At 36.7% G+C, this 24,162-nt stretch overlaps 2 protein-coding genes across 3 annotated transcripts in view; one reads left to right on the top strand and one right to left on the bottom strand.

Moving 5' to 3' along the window:
* The window catches only part of LOC125666228 (disintegrin and metalloproteinase domain-containing protein unc-71-like), a 70,188-nt gene extending 53,006 nt beyond the window's left edge, over positions 1-17,182 (top strand). For both annotated transcript variants that reach the window (XM_056152498.1, XM_056152497.1), the window contains 7 exons: positions 173-399; positions 4,245-4,361; positions 9,467-9,638; positions 10,035-10,260; positions 10,657-10,756; positions 11,356-11,490; positions 12,527-17,182. In XM_056152498.1, coding sequence (XP_056008473.1) covers positions 173-399; positions 4,245-4,361; positions 9,467-9,638; positions 10,035-10,260; positions 10,657-10,756; positions 11,356-11,490; positions 12,527-14,222 — 2,673 coding nt within the window. In that variant the 3' untranslated portion in view covers positions 14,223-17,182. The remainder of the gene's footprint in view (positions 1-172; positions 400-4,244; positions 4,362-9,466; positions 9,639-10,034; positions 10,261-10,656; positions 10,757-11,355; positions 11,491-12,526) is intronic.
* Positions 17,183-19,641: 2,459 nt separating this feature from the next.
* The window catches only part of LOC125666264 (ras-related protein Rab-18A-like), a 36,269-nt gene continuing 31,748 nt past the window's right edge, over positions 19,642-24,162 (bottom strand). Inside the window, exon 7 of the mRNA XM_048899470.2 lies at positions 19,642-20,876. Coding sequence (XP_048755427.1) covers positions 20,772-20,876 — 105 coding nt within the window. The 3' untranslated portion in view covers positions 19,642-20,771. The remainder of the gene's footprint in view (positions 20,877-24,162) is intronic.

Genomic DNA, 24,162 nt, shown 5'->3' with positions numbered 1-24,162 from the left:
TCAGTGTCCAGTCAATAATTACATTGCTGATGGTTACCCGTGATTTGTTTATCATTTCAGTGTCCAGTCAATAATTACATTGCTGATGGTTACCCGTGATTTGTTTATTATTTCAGTGTCCAGTCAATAATTACATTGCTGATGGTTACTCGTGATTTGTTTATCATTTCAGTGTCCAGTCAATAATTACATTGCTGATGGTTACCCATGTGCTAACAACACTGGATATTGTATCAGTGGTGTCTGCCCCACCCTGAGGGAGCAGTGTCAGTACATCTGGGGCAGGGAGTCAGCAGGGGCCGACCTTCAGTGCTTTGAAAAGTTCAACCCAACAGGAAATTTTAATGGCCACTGTGGAAGAAATGAAGAGACGGGCTGGTTCTCCAAATGTCAGCCAGAGTATGTTCACAGATTCTCAGTATAGTAGAGTAATTACTATAATAGATTAATTACTATATTGAATTAATTACTAAAATGTATGGATGTTCACAGATTCTCAGTATGATAGACAAATTACTATAATAGACTAATTACTATAATAGACTAATTACTATAATGTATTGATGTTCACAGATTTTCAGTATAGTAGACTAATTACTGTAATAGACTAATTACTATAATGTATTGATGTTCACAGATTTTCAGTATAGTAGACTAATTACTGTAATAGACTAGTTACTATAATAGACTAATTACTGTAATAGACTAATTACTATAATAGACTAATTACTGTAATAGACTAATTACTATAATAGACTAGTTACTGTAATAGACTAATTACTGTAATAGACTAATTACTATAATAGACTAATTACTGTAATAGACTAATTACTATAATAGACTAATTACTGTAATAGACTAGTTACTGTAATAGACTAGTTACTATAATAGACTAATTACTATAATAGACTAGTTACTGTAATAGACTAATTACTATAATAGACTAATTACTGTAATAGATTAATTACTATAATAGACTAATTACTGTAATAGACTAGTTACTATAATAGACTAATTACTGTAATAGACTAATTACTATAATAGACTAATTACTGTAATAGATTAATTACTGTAATAGACTAGTTACTGTAATAGACTAATTACTATAATAGACTAATTACTATAATAGACTAATTACTGTAATAGACTAATTACTATAATAGACTAATTACTGTAATAGACTAATTACTATAATAGACTAATTACTATAATAGACTAATTACTGTAATAGACTAGTTACTATTAAAGACTAGTCACTATAATGTATCAACTTGCATAATGTATAATGTATAGCATTTGGGTTGTAAGACCACAATATGGATCAAAAAGTTTATGTGAGAATGTAATGGAAAAATTTAAAATTCTCCTTCTCAAGTTCACTGTTTAGCTGTCTAATGAGATGTTGATATGAAGTTGACTGTTTAGCTTTCTAATGAGATGTTGATATGAAGTTGACTGTTTTAACTTTCTAATGAGATGTTGATATGAAGTTGACTGTTTTAACTTTCTAATGAGATGTTGATATGAAGTTGACTGTTTTAACTTTCTAATGAAATGTTGATATGAAATTGACTGTTTTAACTTTCTAATGAGATGTTGATATGAAGTTGACTGTTTTAACTTTCTAATGAAATGTTGATATGAAGTTGACTGTTTAGCTGTCTAATGAGATGTTGATATGAAGTTGACTGTTTAGCTTTCTAATGCAATGTTGATATGAAGTTGACTGTTTAGCTTTCTAATGAGATGTTGATATGAAGTTGACTGTTTAACTTTCTAATGAGATGTTGATATGAAGTTGACTGTTTAGCTTTCTAATGTGATGTTGATATGAAGTTGACTGTTTAGCTGTCTAATGAGATGTTGATATGAAGTTGACTGTTTAGCTTTCTAATGCGATGTTGATATGAAGTTGACTGTTTAGCTGTCTAATGAGATGTTGATATGAAGTTGACTGTTTAGCTTTCTAATGAAATGTTGATATGAAGTTGACTGTTTTAACTTTCTAATGAGATGTTGATATGAAGTTGACTGTTTAGCTTTCTAATGAGATGTTGATATGAAGTTGACTTTAGCTTTCTAATGAGATGTTGATATGAAGTTGACTGATTAGCTTTCAAATGAAATGTTGATAAGAAGTTCACTATTTAGCATTCTAGTTAACTTCTAGAGAGCAGCTCTGTTTTTCATTATGATTGACCCAAGCAAGCAATAATTTAACCCTTTTCATGAGTTTTTTTTTTTAACTCCACCAGAATCAAAGATTTTGGGGCATCTAGTTTTCTGCCTGTCTGTCTGTGGCAAACAATTTTAACCTTTAATTAATTTTAACCATATGTTTTACACCATAAGAAGTAAAGCTTTCATATTTGGTGTGTGTATTCCTTGTAGCAAGACCTTTCTATTGACCTGGTGATCTTAACATTGACCTTTGACCTACTTTTAGAAAATTTGTATGTAAACCATATTAGAAAACTTTCAACTACCATATATCTTACAGTTTCACTTTGTTGTATTTGTCTTACAGTTTCACTTTGTTGTACAGTGGAACCCCGTTATTACGTTTTCCATTTTGTCACGATAAAATAATGTAATACCGGGGTCAACGTAATAAACGTTCCCAGTTAAATCCGTTAAAAATATCATTTGGAAATTGTATATCGTCCGTTGGTACTCCGTGAAGGGGTGTGTGAATATATCTTTACTGTTTCTTTGTTTAAAAGACTATGATACTTTGTTTTATTTACATCTTATCTTTAATGTCCGTAATTCTTCATGTTCTTATCCCTTTTCTTTATTTCGGTGTAGGATACATAAGGATGTTTTGATAAACGTTGCTTTTTCTGCATTCGTTTGGACCGCCATTTTGTTCAACTTTAAAACAATGTGTTCATGTAAATTTCTCTCAATAACTCGTTCCGGTTCGTATTCAACATTCGTATTAAAAAATAACAAAACACCGTTTTTATTAAGTTCTCTAATTACACAATACACAACAACAATAAAAAAATCCTACCCAAAAAATAACAAAACTATAGACACAAAACGCACACGATACCCAATACTTGCACACTTCTCACCAACGATAAACATGCACGGAGAACAATTTAAGCGCAATCCACATAAAAAAAAATATAATGATGCACGAAGATTTTATTTATAACGCTAAATGATGGCACTAAAATCACGTGTGCATCAAGGGATTTTAAAATATTCACTGAGGTAAATGCCGTGCACAAATCGGCCGATAGATTGGTGTATGTATGGACGAGATTTACGAACACCCAAGCTGCATGTCCAAACAACGAACAATTTTTTTAATTGAACACCTTTAGCCACTATGTCCAAGCAGTTACCCAAGCGGTTGTAACATTGCTACGATAAATTTTGTCTTTCTTGTTTGGTACCAAAGCTGTCCGTGAATAGAGTTTTAATAGCGAAGGTAATCACACTATGCTGAACACGCAGGTGGTTGAGAAATTATTTCTTTGATTTTCAAAATATGAAAAATGAAGTAAATTTCATAGAGTACAATTTCTAAATGAACATTATTTAATTGTTTATCACTGGCTTCTATACGGGGTATTCACCTGTATTGATGTCGCTAGATCTATCGAAACGTGATCAGTCAAGCGTCTCTAATCCCCAAACAGACCAGGAAATTTACATGGTGACTGCCTCAGGCAGTCAAGGTGTGAATGGCTTATTATTTTGAGAATCACTATTGAATAATTAGGGGTTTATTACGTTTTTGTCGGAATATTTACAACGTAATACCGAGTCCCGGCATTTTAGGACAACGTAATAACGAGGTGTATTTTATATAGGTTTGTTAAGAAATGGTTTTGTGCTTTGAAATTCCAACGTAATATGCAGACTAACATAATAAAGGGGGAACGTAATAACGGGGTTCCACTGTATATATCTTACAGTTTCACTTTGTTGTATATATCTTAGTTTCACTTTGTTGTATATATCTTACAGTTTCACTTTGTTGTATATGTCTTACAGTTTCACTTTGTTGTAATCCGGGAGCATCAGTGTTTCACAAACACATTTTTTTTTTTCTGTGGTTGAGGAGCTATTTTTTTTTTTCTGTGGTTGAGGAGCTTTTTTTTTTTTCTGTGGTTGAGGAGCTATTTTTTTTTCTGTGGTTGAGGAGCTATTTTTTTTCTGTGGTTGAGGAGCTATTTTTTTTCTGTGGTTGAGGAGCTATTTATGCTTGTTCTATATATCTTTGATAGAAACATCCAATGTGGCCTTTTGCAATGTGAGGGTGGACACAAACTTCCCCTGCTGAACTTTGACAAGAGCTTCTCCAAAACGACTGTGTTCAGCAATGGCAAGGAGTATGACTGCAAGTAAGTCAATGAATTGTCTATTCCCAACAGTATAGGAGTAGGTCTGACAGTCTTTTCTTAACATTATAAGAGTAGTCCTGAGCTGTCTGTTCCCAACATTATAGGAGTAGTCCTGACTGTCTATTCCCAACAGTATAGGAGTAGGTCTGACAGTCAATTTCCAACATTATAAGTGTAAGTAGGTGTGGCACGATAAAGATCCCTCTCTGCTTAATGGCCATAAGCACCAAGCATAGGCCTAAATTTTGCAACCCTTCACCGGCAGTGGTGACGTCTTCATATGAGTGAAATATTCTCGAGTGGGACGTTAAACAATATTCAATCAATCAATCTTCTCAAGAACCACTGGGCCTGTTACGGCACGTTTGGTCGACTTGGCATGTTCGGTCGCCCGGCGATGATACGTGTGGCATGTATGGTCGCCGACGACCATTTGTGCGGCACGTTTCGTCGCCAGCGACCAAACATGCCGCACATAGCACGACCGAATGTGCCATGAGGGTGGACACGAATGGTCGCCACCAAAGACCCTTGTCCCAAACCCCAACTTTGCTTTTGTTTTGCAAAATGTGTGTGTGTTCATGTGTATATGTGTTCGTTCGTGCGTGTATGTGTGTACATGTATTTGAGTGGCGGTGTGAGTGTGTATAGCTCAATGTTTGTGTATGTGTGTGCATTCATGTGTAATAAAGTTTGTTTTGCATTACACACACACATACCTACACACTTTTGTGATTACATACGCACATACCTACACACTTTTGTGATTACATACACACATACCTACACACTTTTGTGATTACACACACACATACATACACACTTTTGTGATTACACACACACATACCTACACACTTTTGTGATTACATACGCACATACCTACACACTTTTGTGATTACATACACACATACCTACACACTTTTGTATTACATACACACATACATACACACTTTTGTGATTACACACGCACATACCTACACACTTTTGTGATTATACACACACACATACCTACACACTTTTGTGATTACATACACACATACCTACACACTTTTGTGATTACACACACACATACATACACACTTTTGTATTACATACACACATACCTACACACTTTTGTGATTACATACACACATACCTACACACTTTTGTGATTACATACACACATACCTACACACTTTTGTGATTACATACACACATACCTACACACTTTTGTGACACACGTCAAGTACGATACAAAGCCAACAAACAAAAAATCTGGGCATTTCTGGATGGAATTTGATGGGAATTTATTTTACAATCACACAAGTTGCAACATTTTAGCAACGCATAATCTTACATACCATCCTTATGGCATGCTGTTTTTACATTTAATCCACTTCAAAGATATCTCATAAATCTTACAAAACATTGTATAAAAGATATAAAATATCTCAATATGTTTTTTAAACGAGATATCTTATATAGTATATAATATATTTCATAAACTTTATGAAATGTCTTAGTAACGTTTTTGAGTTAAGATATCTCATCAACTCCTATGATATATTTTATAAGGTATCTTATAAAAGATATTTTATAATATATGTCATATATTTTATAAGATATCTTATAAAACATATAAGATATCATATGTTTTATAAGATATGTCTTAAACTTTATAAGATATCTTATATTTCATAAGATATCTCATCAATGATTTCTTATAAGATACCTTATAAAAGTTATAAAATAATAAAAATAAAATCAATATAAAGTATAACACATCTTATAAACTTTCTAAAGTATCATATCGTTGTGTAATACTTGCACTTGAGTGACTACTGCGACCTACATTGTTCTGGAGTTCGATGTTTATCACGTACTAGAAAGATGATGAACTGTGTTTTCAAGAATGTACCAGAAAAGTAATTCTGATTATGAATACAATGTGAATTTAGCCGATGATTAGCTCTGGTTAGACAAGCACTTTAGGCATTTTGGATTATTCTATAACTGGGACTAGGATTTAGAAATTACTTTGGAAGTTAAAAGCAGATAGGTGATCTGTTTTGTGTACATATTCAGCTCGGCACAGACATTGTTTTTTGGTCATCTATTGTAAGTTAGTACTTTGTTAGTTCTTTGTTATTATTATAATTTTCTTCCAATAATTGCAAATAAAAGTCATTACTTGTTTGACTGCCTTTATTAGTAAATTCTGCTGCTGGGTAATTATGACCCAAAATAATATGAATTTACTTTAATAACATGTATAAGATATCTTATAAAACATATTTGGTATCCCATATGTGTTATAAGATATCTCATAAAGTTGATGAGATATCTTATAAAAATTCATTTATGAGATATCTTCGCATAAAACATATGAGGTATCCTAGATAGCTTACAAAGATAAAATAAGATATCTTCTATCTTTTATAAGATATCTCATAAACTTTATTAGATATCTTGTTTATATACAAGATATCTGATAAAGTTTATGAGATATATTATGAAAGAGAACAATATATCTTATAAAGTTTATGAGATATATTATAAAAGATAGATCAATATATATCTTAAAAAGTTTATGAGATATATTATAAAAGATAGAAGATGATATATATTTTGATATACAAGATATAAAGTTTATGAGATATCTTATAAAAGATAGAAGATGATATATATTTTGATATACAAGATATAAAGTTTATAAGATATCTTATAAAAGATAGAAGATGATATCTTGTTTGATATACAAGATATTTTATAAAGTTTATGAGATATCTTATATAGTTAAAAAAATGTCTTATATAGTTTTAAAAATATCTTATATATTATATGAGATATATTATGAACTGTAAATTATATGAGACATCTTATGAAATTTATTAGATATTTTATTCAAAATAGAAGATATCTCATAGATTATATAAGATACATTTATAAAGGGGAAATATAAATATGGCGTGACATACATCCTGATAAGTATGAGTGCGTTATTCTCTGCACACTTAGAACATGTCGAAGGTTTGAAGAGCTGTGTCGAATCAGAATAGGATGTGCTGTGATTTTCTAGGAAGCATCTATTAGCATCTGATTGTTAATCGATAGCTATTAGAAAGCGCCATATCCCCCTTATAGCTATTACCTGCCAATTCAAAATACTCGTTCGGTTTGATTAAACTGGAAGAAATTGATGAAGAATTTGGATAAGAAGGTGGAGGGGGATTAGAAGGGAGAAAGAGAAGGGAGGGGAATAGGTGCTGGAGGAGGAGGAGCTAAGTTGGGGCTTAGGTGGTTACCATTCGTGCTCGGGTATGGCTTAAAATTGGCGACCAATTGTGCCCACCCTCACAGCACGTTCGGTCGCCCGGCGACGATACGTGTGGCATGAATGGTCGCCGGCGACCAAACATGCGGCATGAATGGTCGTCAGCAACCAAATGTGCCAAAACGACCAAACATGCCGTAACATGGGCCAGAAAAGCTGAAATTTATATGAAAGCTTCCTGACGTAGTGCAGATTCAAGTTTCTTCAAATCATGGCTCCTGGGGTTTGGATGGGGTCAAAATAGGGGATCAGAGTTTTACATACAAATATATAGGAAAAATCTTTTAAAATCTTCTCAAGAACCACTGAGCCAGAAAAGCTGAGATGTACATGAAAGCTTCCTGACATAGTGCAGATTCAAGTTTGTTCAAATCATGGCCCCCGGGGGTTGGATGGGGCCACAATAGGGGATCAAAGTTTTACATACAAATGTGCATGTGTATAGGGAAAATCTTTAAAAATCTTCTCAAGAACCACTGAGCCAGAAAAGTTGATATTTACATGAAAGCTTCCTGACATAGTGCAGATTTAAGTTTGTTAAAATCATGGCCCCCGGGGGTGGGATGGGGCCACAATAGGGATCAATGTTTTGCATGCGAATATTTAGGAAAAATCTTTAAATATGAGCCAAGGTGACTCAGGTGAGTGAAGGTGACTCAGGTGAGTGAAGGTGACTCAGGTGAGCCAAGGTGACTCAGGTGAGCGAAGGTGACTCAGGTGAGCGAAGGTGACTCAGGTGAGTGAAGGTGACTCAGGTGAGTGAAGGTGACTCAGGTGAGTGAAGGTGACTCAGGTGAGTGATGATGACTCAGGTGAGTGAAGGTGACTCAGGTGAGTGAAGGTGACTCAGGTGAGTGATGCGGCCTCTTGTTTTATTTCTGTCTTTGGATTTACAGATTTATGGAGTTTTCCTTTGGATTGTTTTATTTACAGGGCTGTTTAGGAAGCCTCATTTGGATTGTTTTATTTACAGGGCTGTTTAGGAAGCCTCATTTGGATTGTTTTATTTACAGGGCTGTTTACAAAGCCTCATTTGGATTGTTTTATTTACAGGGCTGTTTAGGAAGCCTCATTTGGATTGTTTTATTTACAGGGCTGTTTAGGAAGCCTCATTTGGATTGTTTTATTTACAGGGCTGTCTAGGAAGCCTCATTTGGATTGTTTTATTTACAGGGCTGTTTAGGAAGCCTCATTTGGATTGTTTTGTTTACAGGGCTGTTTACAAAGCCTCTATTAGATTGTTTTATTTACAGGGCTGTTTACGAAGTCTCTTTTGGATTGTTCTATTTACAGGGATCCTGTGGGGATCTGGGTTGGAATAGGTCCTTAATACCCCCTTGCTTGTTATAAGAGGTGACTAAATGGGGCGGTCCTTCGGATGAAACCGCAAAAACCGAGGTCCAGTGTCACAGCAGGTGTGGCACGATAGAGATCCCCCCCCTGCTCAATGGCCATAAGTGCCAAGCATAGGCCTAAATTTTGCAACCCTTCACCGGCAGTGGTGATGTCTCCATATGAGTGAAATATTCTCGAGAGGGACGTAAAACAATAGTCAATCAATCAATCAATTTACCGGGCTGTTTATGAAGCCTCATTAGGATTGTTTTATATACAGCGCTGTTTATGAAGCCTCTTGGATGATTTACTGATTTATGGAATCTTTCTTTGGATTGCTTTATTTCTATTTCTGGGATTTTTTAAAGACTCAATTCTCATATTTTTGTATGCATACAGAGCTATTTATAGACCAGCAGTGATGTCACTGCCTCACTTTGGATTGTTTTCTTTATAGGGCTATTTATGGACCAGCTGTAATGTCACTGCCTCACTTTGGATTAGTGCAGGAGGGGACCAAATGTGGGAAGGGTAAAGTTTGTCGCAACAAACAGTGTGTCCCTATAGCAACAGTTCCCAGCATGCTCTGTCCCGGATCAAAGGGGAATTTGGCGTGTTCTGGAAATGGGGTGAGTGTGAGAAAAGAGAAAAGTTTTACACTTTCATGTCTCCCTCATATTAATCTTTTAAATGAAACAAATTCTAAGTGATTTTAGCATAAAGCATATGTATTTGAATGTACTAGAAAAGTGTTCACACAGTGAATGAGCAATATAAATTGCAGTATATATGGAAACACTTTGATATGAAGTTCACTTTGCATAATGAACTTTGTTTAAGGTAGATCATGACACCAAACTTTTATTTAATGGCTCGTTAAAACACTTCTTATGAAGTATGATTTCACCATCAAAAGAGTGGTACAAGATCTCAAGTATTTTATATGAATTTTTTGTGATTTTTCCCGGAATGATAAAAATGCTATATGAGATATGTGATCAATCTTTGACCCACTCTTTCCTCAGGTTTGTACACAGTCACATGACTGCTTCTGCAACCAGGGATGGACAGGTAGGAACTGTAGCTCACCGGCTCCTATCACCTTGACAACAGGAGTTTGGTCCTTATCCAGCACAAAGAGAACCACTTTCACACCCAGCACTACCACCACCACTACGGAGAAACCACCAGTGGTGGTTCCCATGGAGGCTGTGGTGACACCGGACAACCCCGTCCCTGCTGTACCTCTTGGTCAGTGCTTTACATCGCCATGGTGATTAGTGTCATGGTGATAAGTATTTATTAACCATTGGTATGGTGATATCTGTACTGGTTGTGTGTGTGTGGTTGGTATGGTGATATCTGTACTGGTTGTGTGTGTGTGGTTGTGTGTGTGTAACAGACTACAGAAGTGGGAATAACTTACATATGGTTTTGTGTATTTTACAGTATATCTCTAAGTTTTACAGTATGTCTGTGTGTTTGCAGTATCTCTGTGTGTTTACAGTAAGTCTGTGTGTTTTACAGTAAGTCTGTGTGTTTTACAGTAAGTCTGTGTGTTTTACAGTAAGTCTGTGTGTTTTACAGTATGTCTGTGTGTTTTACAGTAAGTCTGTCTGTTTTACAGTATCTCTGTGTGTTTTACAGCTAAAGAAGATGGACTCAGCACCCAGTGGCTGATGGTGATCTTAGGGGGAGTCGTTCTGAGTCTGGTGTTCTTCCTCATCTTCACCTTCCTCTGCTACAGGTCAGTTCATTACAATGTTGTTATGAAGACCCATCCCTGAGTAGTTTCTTGTGAAGACCCATCCCTGAGTAGTTTCTTGTGAAGACCCATCCCTGAGTAGTTTCTTGTGAAGACCCATCCCTGAGTAGTTTCTTGTGAAGACCCATCCCTAAGTAGTTTCTTGCTGCTATTTTTGGTGTTTTGACATAACATAGCTGGATTTTTCTTCCTTTCTTTTTTTCCACATGGTTTTCCTTCTAGAAAGCATGGAATGCAGGCATGGACAAACTTTCTAATTATCTTTCCAGTATACATACAGTTCACTCTTGAATTATCGCCACTCAATTCATCACCATTTTCATTATAATGCCGCATTTTTCCTATTACTTAAAATTTTCATTTTAATGCCAAATTTGTTTTCGCCATTGCCACACTCGAGTTTTCCCGCTAATTCTGTCTGTTGATGACATTTTTCATAGATCACTCGAGTTTTCCCACTAATTCTGTCTGTTGATGACATTTTGCATAGAACGCTCAAGTTTTCCCTCTAATTCTGTTTGTTGATGACATTTTTCATAGAACACTCGAGTTTTCCCGTTAATTCTGTTTGTTTCATCTAGGAGGAAGACTCCTGTGAAGCTAGGTGGAGCTAAGAAAGGTTTTCTGGGATTCAAGAACAAATCAAAAGGTGATCACTCAAAAGAAAACGGAACCAAAAACCTGAAATTTGGATCTCTGCCATCATCTATGTACAAGTAAGAACCAAAAGTATTCTGCAATTTTTTTATTTCCTTTCCATGATTTTTTTTGGTCATGTACACATGGTATCAATTTGTACAATTTGACACTACTTTCTGTTTTCCATTGGCCAGGGAAGTCAACATTTACATGAAAGCTTCATGACAGTGCAGATTCAATTTTGTAAAAATCATGGCCCCCGGGAGTAGGTTGGGGTCACAATAGGGATCAAAGTATTACATGTGAATATATAGGAAAAATCTTTAAATATGAGCCAAGGTGACTTAGGTGAGCAATGTAGCCCATGGGCCTCTTGTTTATTCAGACCAATGGCCCACAACAACGAGACATTTCAGTGACGTCAGTGTAAGGCAGATTGAAACCCACACACCAATCAAGTTCAAATATCTCCAAAAGTCTGTAGCATAGGCAAAATGATTCTGTTGAAATGAAGCAATATTTTACAAAATCATTATATGATTCAGTCCATATTGAGGCAGATTTATCGATAGATATGGCTCAGTTTATCCCGCTCCTACTCCTGAGATTGATAGATATGGCTCAGTTTATCCCGCTCCTACTCCTGAGATTGATAGATATGTCTCAGTTTATCCCGCTCCTACTCCTGAGATTGATAGATGAGTCAGTATTTATATCTGCCCTAATCATGAAATTGATAGATAAGTCAGTATTTATATATGCCCTAATCCTGAGATTGATGGAGATGAGTTGGTTTTTATCTCGGTCCTAATCCTGAGTTTGATAGAGATGAGTTAGTATTTATGTCCTAATGATGTGCTTAAACTTGCAGTATTTATGCCAGGCCCTAATGATGTGCTTAAACTTGCAGTATTTATGTCAAGCCCTAATGATGTGCTTAAACTTGCAGTATTTATGTCAGGCCCTAATGATGTGCTTAAACTTGCAGTATTTATGTCAGGCCCTAATTATGTGCTTAAACTTGCAGTATTTATGTCGGGCCCTAATGATGTGCTTAAACTTGCAGTATTTATGTCAGGCCCTAATGATGTGCTTAAACTTGCTCTTCTTCAGGTCAGATGGTTTGTTTGGACGTAGGAAGAAGAAATCTTTAGCAAGTGAGGAGGAGAGTGAAGCAGAGTTACCTCCCCCTCCGATCATTGTGTGCGATCCCAACAGTGCCAGACCAGAGCGTGGGATTCTTAAAAACTTACAGGTGCGGGGCAGCTCAGACGAACGTCGGTCCAGCAGCTCCCAGACCGAACGATCGGAGTCGACCTGTGACCACGACGAACGAGAACCATACGACGATGAAGATGACATGGAGGCCACAGAGGTCAGGAATATTCTCAGTCGTCTCCATGGTAATGACCCATATGACCCAGAAAAGTCCATGGAGATGCTGGACCAGCTAGCTGAGGAGACGTCCAGTTTTGATTTTGTTCTTCCGAACCCTGGACTCAGCAGTAGCAGGTCAGAGTCACCACGAAAAAACCAAATGTACGATTTCCCGTGCAGCGGAGCCAAGCGACCCACTCTGTGGAAAAACAGCCCCAAAATCTCACCCCCGAGGTCGAAGATTGTCCGAATGAACTTTAGCGAGTTGATGCAGGAAATCGACCGGCACCGCACGGTGGAATTGTCCCCATCCCCGGACGAACTCACTGTCCAAGTGTCTCCCACAACGTCCGAGGAGGTCAGAAGTTCATCAACAGATGACCGAGCATACAATAATGGTCAGAGTCCTCAGTCAGTGACCAGTGGAAGCACGCGCGATACGTATCAACCCTTCCCACTCAATCACTGGACAAAGCTTAGCTCCACCCCACTGTACGACATCGACTCATCCATGCCCAACATACCCCCACCAATGTCACCTCTACATCTACGCAGCATTAATTTCACAAACATTGGGGGCCTGAATCGAGATTTCAATGACACTCCACTGGGCAGCCAACTTGACAATTGCTCAAACAACGGCACAGCAAACTCGAGATGTGGGTATGAGAAGAGTTCAGGGTACGGCAGTGAACACGACCCCGCGGAGAGGTTTAGTCTTGATGAAGCTTCGGGCCCGGGGTCTCGGGCAGGGTCTACGTCACCCCCAGCGTACAGTGCTGTACTGCGTAGTGGACCTCACCAGATTAAACTACTTCCTGTTCGCAGGCTTCACGAGACTGGAATTGACGACCACCAGAGTCTGCAGCGGCTTTTACAAGAACTCCCAAGAATTGATGCTGGTGCATATGAGCGGAATCCATTAATCAACCCACAGCAGGAGACTAACAAAAGAGGGAGACTTGACAGGAAATATGGTGTGTGTCCAAAGGAGGATATAAATGTAACAAAAGATGAACTCTATGAAGAAAGCCCTCTGCTTACAAACTCTGACGTGTCATATGTGGGTCAAAGTGACATCAGTGGTGTAAACAACATGGATGAAAGCTTTCCTCTGATTGGATACTCTGAGGACCTGGAGGAAAAACTAGGTCACTTAATCCAAAAAGAGGCTCTGGGAACTTGTATGGACACTACTTCACAGTTGTGTGAAAATAAAAACCACACGGACTCTCAGAAGAAAGATAAATTAAATGACCTTCAAAGTCAGGTCTGTGACCTTGACCTTGACAGTGCTCCCTGTATTGACTGCAGCTTAGAGTCGATCCCCCACACAATGAAACAGTGCAGAAAGGTGATGAGGAAGGGTGTACAGTCACCCAATGTCACAATCAGAAGTGATCCCCCAGAGCCTGTTACCATGACAACTTAAATCTTACCTGGGTAGAAATTATTAATTTGATTTTTATTGAAATCAATTTTTATTTTACTTTTTTATGTTGGATCTCATTTAAATTATTTCAGAGTTCAAATATTGCAATTTTTTTTTTGTTTGAAAGCTAACCTGAATTTTTTATAGGTTAGTGTTGTGGCCCAATAGCATTTTTGTATTGTATTAGATATTAATCATATTTATTGGATGCACATTGATAAAATATTTATGGTTGTGAGACCCGATGTATTTTGATGTTGTTTATGTGTGTATTATATATATGTCTTGTGATATGATTTGTCTCTAGATTTTCAGCTTAGCTTAAAAGTGAGCTTTTCTGATAAATCATCCTTCAAATTCTGTCAACAGCTATAAATACAGAAATAAATACCACAACTTTGATGTGTGCAATACATATTTATTAAGTATTATAGTAAGTATGAATTTCATGAATCATTCATCCTATATTTAGTTGATTATATTCAATTTGGTTTAAGGAAAAGGAAATTTGTTACATTAACTGTGAACTTGACAGAATATGGCCGATGATCTACCAAGGCTCCGTGTCACTAAGGACTGTGTGTTTTATGTTAATTATCATTTGTGTGTTATGTCTGTCATCATGATACCGTAATCATTTTTGATGTCTTATATTGATGTAATTTCCTACTAGACACAAATGTCTCATAAGATTTTTGTTTTTGTTGATAAAAGTGCTACATTTTGAGTGGACTGTACACCATTTATAACCCTAACCCCGGCGGTGTGTATAGGTGTAAATTTGCAAGGCTTTATATCTCATTTTGGAGGGGGGGGGGGGTATAATTTACTTAATCACAAACAACATATTCTTATAAAATGACAACTGTTCTTGCAAAAATAAAATATTGCAGACTTTCCTGATTGTTTAATTTGGTGTATCATCTATTCATTCGGATTTTGTTGCATATTGATTTACACCCTGTAGCTGTGTTGTGTACACTCCTTATCCAAAGTAATTTAGTTGTCATCTGATTGTGTTTTAGCTTTCATCTGATTGTATTTTAGCTTTCATCTGATTGTGTTTTAGCTTTCATCTGATTGTGTTTTAGCTGTCATCTGATAGTATTTTAGCTTTCATCTGATGTACAATGTAATTAACTTTGATTTGATACACAATTTATCTTTAATTATGCCCCCGTAATCGTAGATTCAGGGCATATAGGTTTTGGCCTGACCGTTTGTCTGTCTGTGGCAAAACACTTTTACCTGGTCATAGCTTTTACACCAGAAGAGTTAGAGCTTTCATATTTGGTATGTGTATTTCTTGTGGCGAGACCTTTCCAATGACACCAACATTTTTGACCTGGTGACCTTAACATTGACCTGGTTCCACTTTGTTGTAGTCTGGAAGCATCAGTGTTTCACAAACACATTTTGTTTGATAAACAATTGATGTATTTTAGCTTTAGTTGTACATGTTACTTGTCAGTTGATCTGCTGTTTGAATTTGTTTTGTATTGTTTTGTTTGTTTTATATTGTTTTATATTGTTTTTTGTTTTGATACAGTAATGTGTCATCAATGTCCTTCCATTATGAAGTTAAATTTCATGTAAAGTGAAACTTGTCTAATCCAGATATTGTGCAGATTCAAAATAGTACAAGTATAAACCATACATGTTTTCTGGCATCAAAGATTGAACTTTATTCATTTTGTAAAAGTACTCTGTAGTTAGTCCAAATCTTGAATCTCGTCTTATCTGAATTTTGAATCTTGTCTTATCTGGATTTTGAATCTTGTCTTATCTGGATTTTCTTTTTTTATACATTGTACAAAGCAGATTTGGATTAAATAGGTTTGATTGTAAGATTTTTTTTGGACATTTGTGAAAACCATCATTCTAATGTGTATCTGTCTGTGTCATAATGTAGTGTGGTGTAGTTTTATACACAAGATATGGTGCTTGCCTTTTTTATGTTTTATTGTATAACTTACAATTGCATGTTTAATCTGATACGTCCTAATATCAGAAGAAGAATTAGTTGAGTGGTCAATACGACATAATATCACAATTAGCAGAGTAGTCAATATGTCGACATAACATCAGAAAGAGACTTTTATTTTAAAAGTGACCAGCGTGGATTTTTCTATTACATTGTATTATGACGTATTAATTATGTATAGATATTTTTCACGATATGCTGTCGTTAATGCAAGCTCTTGTGTTATTGTTGCAAAGAAGGGAGAAAATATTTTGGATCTATCGGAAATTGAATCTGGGAACCTGGCAGAAATGTCATGCACTGGCAAAAAATATTTGTGTCATACAGTCTCTCTATGTACATGATATCTTATTTCTTTGACTAATGCCACCAGCTTGTCTAGTTTTACACCTCCTTAATTATAGTGAATCATAATTCAGAGTTGTCTTCAAGTTTTGAAATGTATTGAACATGAGAACAAGATCTGTTTACACTAAGTACACTTGTACTGGGTGTATAAATTTGTGTACACTTGTACCGGGAATATAAATCTATGTACACTTTAACCGGGTATATAAATCTATGTACATTGTACTGGGTACGTAAATCTGTACACTTGTACCGGGTACGTAAATCTGTGTACACTTACTCAATATATCAATCTGTGTACACTTGTACCGGGAATATAAATCTGTGTACACTTGTACTGGGTATATAGATCTGTGTACACTTGTACTGGGTATATAGATCTGTGTACACTTGTACTGGGTATATAGATCTGTGTACACTTGTACTGGGTATATAGATCTGTGTACACTTGTACTGGGTATATAGATCTGTGTACACTTGTACTGGGTATATAGATCTGTGTACACTTGTACCGGTATATAAATTTGTGTACTGGTGTTCTGAGTAGCCATGCATTTCTTGCTCTGTGTCAATGTCACAATCTATTCATGCAGTCTATTCATGCAGTCAATAAATTTGCCAAACATTTTTTTCTTTTCTGATTTATTGGTTCAGGTGAATTGTTGCGATTCTGATTTATTGGTTCACGCGGGTGAATTGTTGCGATTCTGATTTATTGGTTCATGTGAATTGTTGCGATTCTGATTTATTGGTTCACGTGAATTGATGTGATTCTGATTTATTGGTTCGCGCTGGTGAATTGTTGTGATTCTGATTTATTGGTTCACGCGGGTGAATTGTTGCGATTCTGATTTATTGGTTCACGCGGGTGAATTGTTGCGATTCTGATTTATTGGTTTATGTGAATTGTTGCGATTCTGATTTATCGGTTCGTGTGAATTGTTGCAATTCTGATTTATTGGTTCACGCAAGTGAATTGTTGCGATTCTGATTTATTGGTTTGTGTGAATTGTTGCGAGTCTGTTTTATCCGTTCGCATGAATTGTTGCAATTCTGATTTATTGGTTCATGCAGATGAATTGTTGTGATTCTTATTTCTTTTGTTTCGTGAGGGTGAATTGTTGCGATTCTGATTTATTGGTTCGCGAGGGTGAATTGTTGCGATTCTGATTTATTGGTTCGCGAGGGTGAATTGTTGCGATTCTGATTTATTGGTTCGTGTAAATTGTTGCGATTCTGATTTATTGGTTCACTCAAATGAATTGTTGTGATTCTTATTCTTTTGAATTTTTGCAATTCTGATTTATTTGTGCGCGCGGGTGACCTTTGATCATATGAAACCAAATTTTATAGGGGTCATCTTTATGATGCACCAGTATACCACGTTTGATGTTTGTGAAGCAAAGGGTTCTCAAGACATTCAGATGTTCGTTTACGACTGAAGTTGTATTATTGTACCAAGTTTGCTAACTGTCAAGAAAAGAGTTCTCATGATATTGAGCAGACAGTATCTTCCTATGTCTAGTTTTAACTTTGACCTCAAAATCAATAGGGGTCATTTACTCCATGCGATGTTCCAGTGTACCTAATATGTCTATAGAGCAAAGAGTTGTCAAGATATTAAGCAGACAGGATCTTCCCATGTCCATTTTGACCTTTGACCATGTGACTTCAAAATTGATGGGGGTCATCTACTCTTGAAGATGTACCAGTGTACCATGTTTGATGTCTGTCAAGCAAAGGGTTCTAGAGATATTGAGCGGACAGTATTTTCCCATGTCAAGTTTGACCCTTGACCATGTGACCTCAAAATTAATAGGGGTAATCTTTTCCTAAAGGTTTTTCAAGATACTGAGTGGACAGCATCTTCCTATGTCCAGAGCAGATTGACCTTTTGACCTGAAAATCAATAGGGTTCTCCTTCTACTCGTAACTAACCCACATAAGAAATATTACGATGAAGTGAATTATGAGATTGATCACTGTTCGGTGTCAAGATATTGAGTGGACAACATGTGGTTTACCGACCGACAGCTGCAAAGCAATATGCCCCCCTCCTTTGAAGGGGGGGGGGGGGGGGGCATAAAAAATATTGTTGCATAGCGTAGCCATTCATGCTACTTTCTGTAACAAATTGTTACAGACTCTCGCGTACTGTACCGTATCATTGGTAGTGTGAGGAGGAAATGTAGCTCTGCCAAAAATTGTTAAATTTCCTTTCCCAGGACCAAGACAGATGTATTTAATTATAAATGTCCTCATTCTATCTCTGTGTATTATGATACTTTAAACAAGGTCATCAAGGAGTAATAATTGTACACAAGGTCATCAAGAAGTAATAATTGTACACGAGGTCATCAGGAAATAATAATTGTACACGTGGTCATCAAGAAGTAATAATTGTACACGAGGTCATGCATGAAGAAGTGATTGTACACAAGGTCATCAAGAAGTACCACTGCGGTGGTCTATAAGTTAGAGCATTCGCCTCACATGCGGAAGGCCAAGGTTCGAATCCCGGCCATGACAGACCTAAGTCGTTAAAACAGGTAGTGACAGTTCCATCGCCAAATGCACGGCATCAGGTGTGAATGTCACAGGTCCTTAAATATAACCTTAAAACGGATGTCCTGTGTCACAGTAGGTGTGGCACGCTAAAGAACCCTCACTGCTCAATGGCCGCAAGCGCCGAGCTAAGGCCTAAATTTGAAGCCCTTCACTGGTCTTGGCGACGTCTCAAAATGAGTGAAAAATTCACAAGAGAGACAATAAACAAGATACAATCAATCATTAAGAAGTAAATGTACACATGCACGGTCATCAAGAATTAATTGTAGTCTTGTGGTTCAAGGACAAACAGAAGGCCTAAGTAAAATTTCACCTCCAGCATATATTTACAACATAATCAACATTTCCAGGGCTACATTTTACTGCATAAGGACTTAGAATCGACATTATCAGGACTAACCCTGATCTCATTCCTACACTTTGTAATTTAATCAACATTTTTTTCACACTTAACATTGCTTCAACAGTGATTTCACACTTTGCAATATGACTCAACAGTCATTTTACTGAAATATTGCAATGCATTAAGTATTTATTATAAAACCCTTCAATCAGCATTAAATGATGTATACATGAATCATCTCAAGTTTAACAATAACACTACAGGTATGGTACTTCACAATAACACTATACATTTACATGTCATCTAAATGTTATCCAACTACACTAGAAGCCTCAACAGATACTTTCCCTGGAATCAGATTTATGCTGTATTAGATTATGCTGTACGTATGAAGCATCGATCATAAGAAGAATCCTCTTCCAAATGAAAATGCACACCTTGAACAGTTTAGTTGGACTCTCACACACGTATACATCAAAACGCAAACATGTCAACATTCATCAAAAACACGCATTTATAAATAACTCGTACGTCTATCCTAAACCCCTCCCTACCACACACATTTATAAATAACACATACATCCTAAAACCCTCCCTACCACACACATTCATAAATAACATGTAACCATACAAAACAAATCCTGATCTTTCTACAAAGTTTGCCATTATTTCTAAAATAAAATTCTGAACAATGCTTAGATTAGCATTTCACAACAGAGTTTGGTGTATCATTACAATAACATAAGCAATCACAGAGGGAAAACTGGCATAAACATTCACTTACATCATCCATCTCAACGACTGTAGATTCCTTATTTTATGCGAGTACTTAATATCGCGAAAAGCCTCAGGGACGAGTGGTGTTGATCAAGAGTTTTAGCATGTACATGTATTTCAGTAATATGAAAATAAAAGGGAGTAATTTTATTTTGAGTGTGATAATAAATTCCTCGCGTATATTTAGGAATCTACAGTATTTAATCAATTTCAGTTCACCCGTTTATAGTATTAAAATCCTAATTAAAAATCTTTATGTATATATATCTAGTACCCCTATACCAAAACAACAATGGATGTGGGTGTCAGTCCATCTTAACATTCATCAATTTCACACGTCACACTGTATCAGATCCCCGACACAGGATACACTTAGTCTCAGATCCGAGAAACGCAGCAGACACAATCAGTTTACAGAATCCATGTCCACTTTCCACTCGTATTAATTTCTCAGTCCTGGAGTTTATTTTGAAAGACCTCGTAAATTTGGACACAACCACTGATAAACCGTGTGACCACCAGCAGCCAATCAGATTACAGAACAGTATCCCTGACATGGTGATGCGACCTGTCCGCCCTGTGACACATCAATTCCACGGCTTGATGTCTCCCACAGCCCCGGAGTTTGGATAATCTACAACAGATAATACACGTATTTAAGTGTATCCCGGCATTTTATTTACAACATACAATACACGTATTTAGGTGCATCCCGGAGTTTTATTTACAACATACAATACATGTTTCCAGGTTTATCCCTTAATTACTTGATTGCAATATATAGAGTTATTGCCCCTACTGATTGCAATATATAGAGTTATTGCCCCTACTAACTGCAGTATATAGAGTTATTGCCCCTACTGACTGCAGTATATATAGAGTTATTGCCCCTTCTACTGACTACAGTATATATAGTGATTGCCCCTACTACTGACTACAGTATATATAGTGATTGCCCCTACTGACTGCAGTATACATGTATATAGTGATTGCCCCTACTGACTGCAGTATATATAGAGTTATTGCCCCTTCTACTGACTACAGTATATATAGTGATTGCCCCTACTGACTGCAGTATACATGTATATAGTGATTGCCCCTACTGACTGCAGTATATATAGTTATTGCCCCTTCTACTGACTACAGTATATATAGTGATTGCCCCTACTGACTGCAGTATACATGTATATAGTGATTGCCCCTACTGACTGCAGTATATATAGTTATTGCCCCTTCTACTGACTACAGTATATATAGTGATTGCCCCTACTGACTGCAGTATACATGTATATAGTGATTGCCCCTACTGACTGCAGTATATATAGTTATTGCCCCTTCTACTGACTACAGTATAAATAGAGTGATTGCCCCTACTGACTGCAGTATATATAGAGTTATTGCCCTTCCTACTGACTGCAGAATATGTAGAGTTATTGCCCTTCCTACTGATTGCAGTATATAGAGTTATTGCCCTTCCTACTGACTGCAGTATATAGAGTTATTGCCCTACTGACTGCAGTATATATAATTATTGCCCCTTCTACTGACTACAGTATATATAGTGATTGCCCCTACTGACTGCAGTATATATTGAGTTATTGCCCTACTGACTGCAGTATATAGTGATTGCCCCTACTGTCTGCAGTATAAATAGAGTGATTGCCCCTACTGACTGCAGTATATATAGAGTTATTGCCCTTCCTACTGACTGCAGAATATGTAGAGTTATTGCCCTTCCTACTGATTGCAGTATATAGAGTTATTGCCCTTCCTACTGACTGCAGTATATAGTAAATGCTCTATTGACTGAAGGGTAAAGAGTTATTGCCCTTCCTACTGACTGCAGTATATGTAGAGTTATTGCCCCTTCTACTGACTACAGTATATAGAGTTATTGCCCTACTGACTGCAGTATATAGAGTTATTATATACCTTCAATTTCATCTCTTCTTTTTGCTTTCAAAGTTTGTGGGCATATATCAGATGATATATGCCTGGAAACATTCCGGCCCACAAACATTACGTCACAATCAAATTTCTATGTCGTTATTTTTCAAATTTTTTGTGTTTTTCATCTTTCACTCAGTAAAAACAATAAAGAAATTGTTAACAAGAGATGTTTGTAAAACACATATGCCCCCCATGGTGCAAAATTGAAAAGGGTTATACACACACACATCATTTAATTGAGAGTAGTATCATCAATTCAAAATATTGAGCAGACAATATCTTCCTATGTCAAGAGTGGATTGACCATGTGACCTAAAAATCAATAGGGGTCATCAACTCCTGAAGATGTACCAGTGTACCAAGTTTGATGTCTGTCAAGCAAAGGGTTCTCAAGATATTGAACGGACAGTATATTCCTATGTCCAATTTGACCCTTGACTTTTGACCATGTGACCTTAAAATAATTAGTAGTCATCTTCTCCTGAAGATGTACCAGTGTACCAAGTTTGATGTCTGTCAAGCAAAGGGTTCTCAAGATATTGAGCGGACAGTATATTCCCATGTACAGTTTAACCCTTGACCTTTGACCACACGACCTCAAAATCAATAGGTGTCATCTTCTCCTGAAGATGTACCAGTGTACCAATTTTAATGTCTGTCAAGCAAAGGGTTCTCAAGATATGGAACAGACAGTATATTCCAATGTCCAGTTTGACCCTTGACCTTTGACCATGTGATCTGAAAATCAATAGGGGTAATTTTCTCCTGAAGATGTACCAGTGTACCAAGTTTGATGTCTGTCAAGCGAAGGGTTCTCAAAATATTGAACGGACAGTATATTCCTGTCTAGTGTGACCCTTGACCTTTGACCATGTGACCTCAAAATCAATAGTGGTCATCTTCTCCTGAAGTCGTATCAGTGTACTAAGTTTGATGTCTGTCAAGAAAAGGGTTCTCAAGATACTGAGCAGACATTATATTCCCATGTCAAGTTTGACCCTTGACCTTTGACCATGTGACCTCAAAATCAATAGGGGTCATCTTCTCTTGAAGATGTACCAGTGTATCAAGTTTGATGTCTGTCAAGCAAAGGGTTCTCGAGATATTTGACGGACAGTATATTCCTATGTCCAGTTTGACCCTTGACCTTTGACCATGTGACCTCAAAATCAATGGGGGTCATCTTCTTCTGAAGATGTACTGGCGTACCAAGTTTGATGTCTGTCAAGCAAAGGGTTCTCTAGACATTGAATGGTCAGTATATTCCTATGCCCAGTTTGACCCTTGACCTTTGACCATATGACCTCAAAATCAATAGGGGTCATCTACTCCTTAGGATGCACCAGTGTGCCAAGTTTGATGTCTTTCAAACAAAGGGTTCTCAAGATATTGAGTGGACATTATATTCCTATGTCCAGAGTAGATTGACCCTTGACCTTTTGACCTGAAAAACAATAGGGATCCTCTTCTACTCATAACTAACCCACATATGAAATATCATTAACATCAAGTGAATGGTTCTCAAGATATTGAGCGGACAACACATGGTCTACAGACCGACCGACAGACCGACCGACAGGTGCAAAACAATATGCCCCCTCTTTTTCAAAGGGGGGCATAAAAATAAAATTATTGTTAGTTTCTAAATGAAATTGAAAATATATAATAAAAATCAGTATAGCCGAGTTGCATGGGATACATTGTAAAGCCAGGAATGATGTGGCATATTTATAATTGTGAAGAACTAATTTCAGTTTTAAACTTTTAAAGTTACTGTCCAGAAACCATATTTGTCTGAAGTTTTCAATCTATAATCGGTCACTGTGACTTTGACCTTTGTTCTCCAAAACCAATAGGGGCCTTGCTTTGCTGGTATCCAACAATATATCCAAGTTTCATTTGATTCAAATTAAAATTTTAGAGTTATCCTCCGGAAACCAAATTTGTTTGGAATTTTAAATATATTTTCG

This window comes from Ostrea edulis, chromosome 10, assembly GCF_947568905.1.
Source record: "Ostrea edulis chromosome 10, xbOstEdul1.1, whole genome shotgun sequence".
Lineage (NCBI taxonomy): Eukaryota > Metazoa > Mollusca > Bivalvia > Ostreida > Ostreidae > Ostrea > Ostrea edulis.
This window is presented reverse-complemented; position numbering and strand designations above follow the sequence as displayed.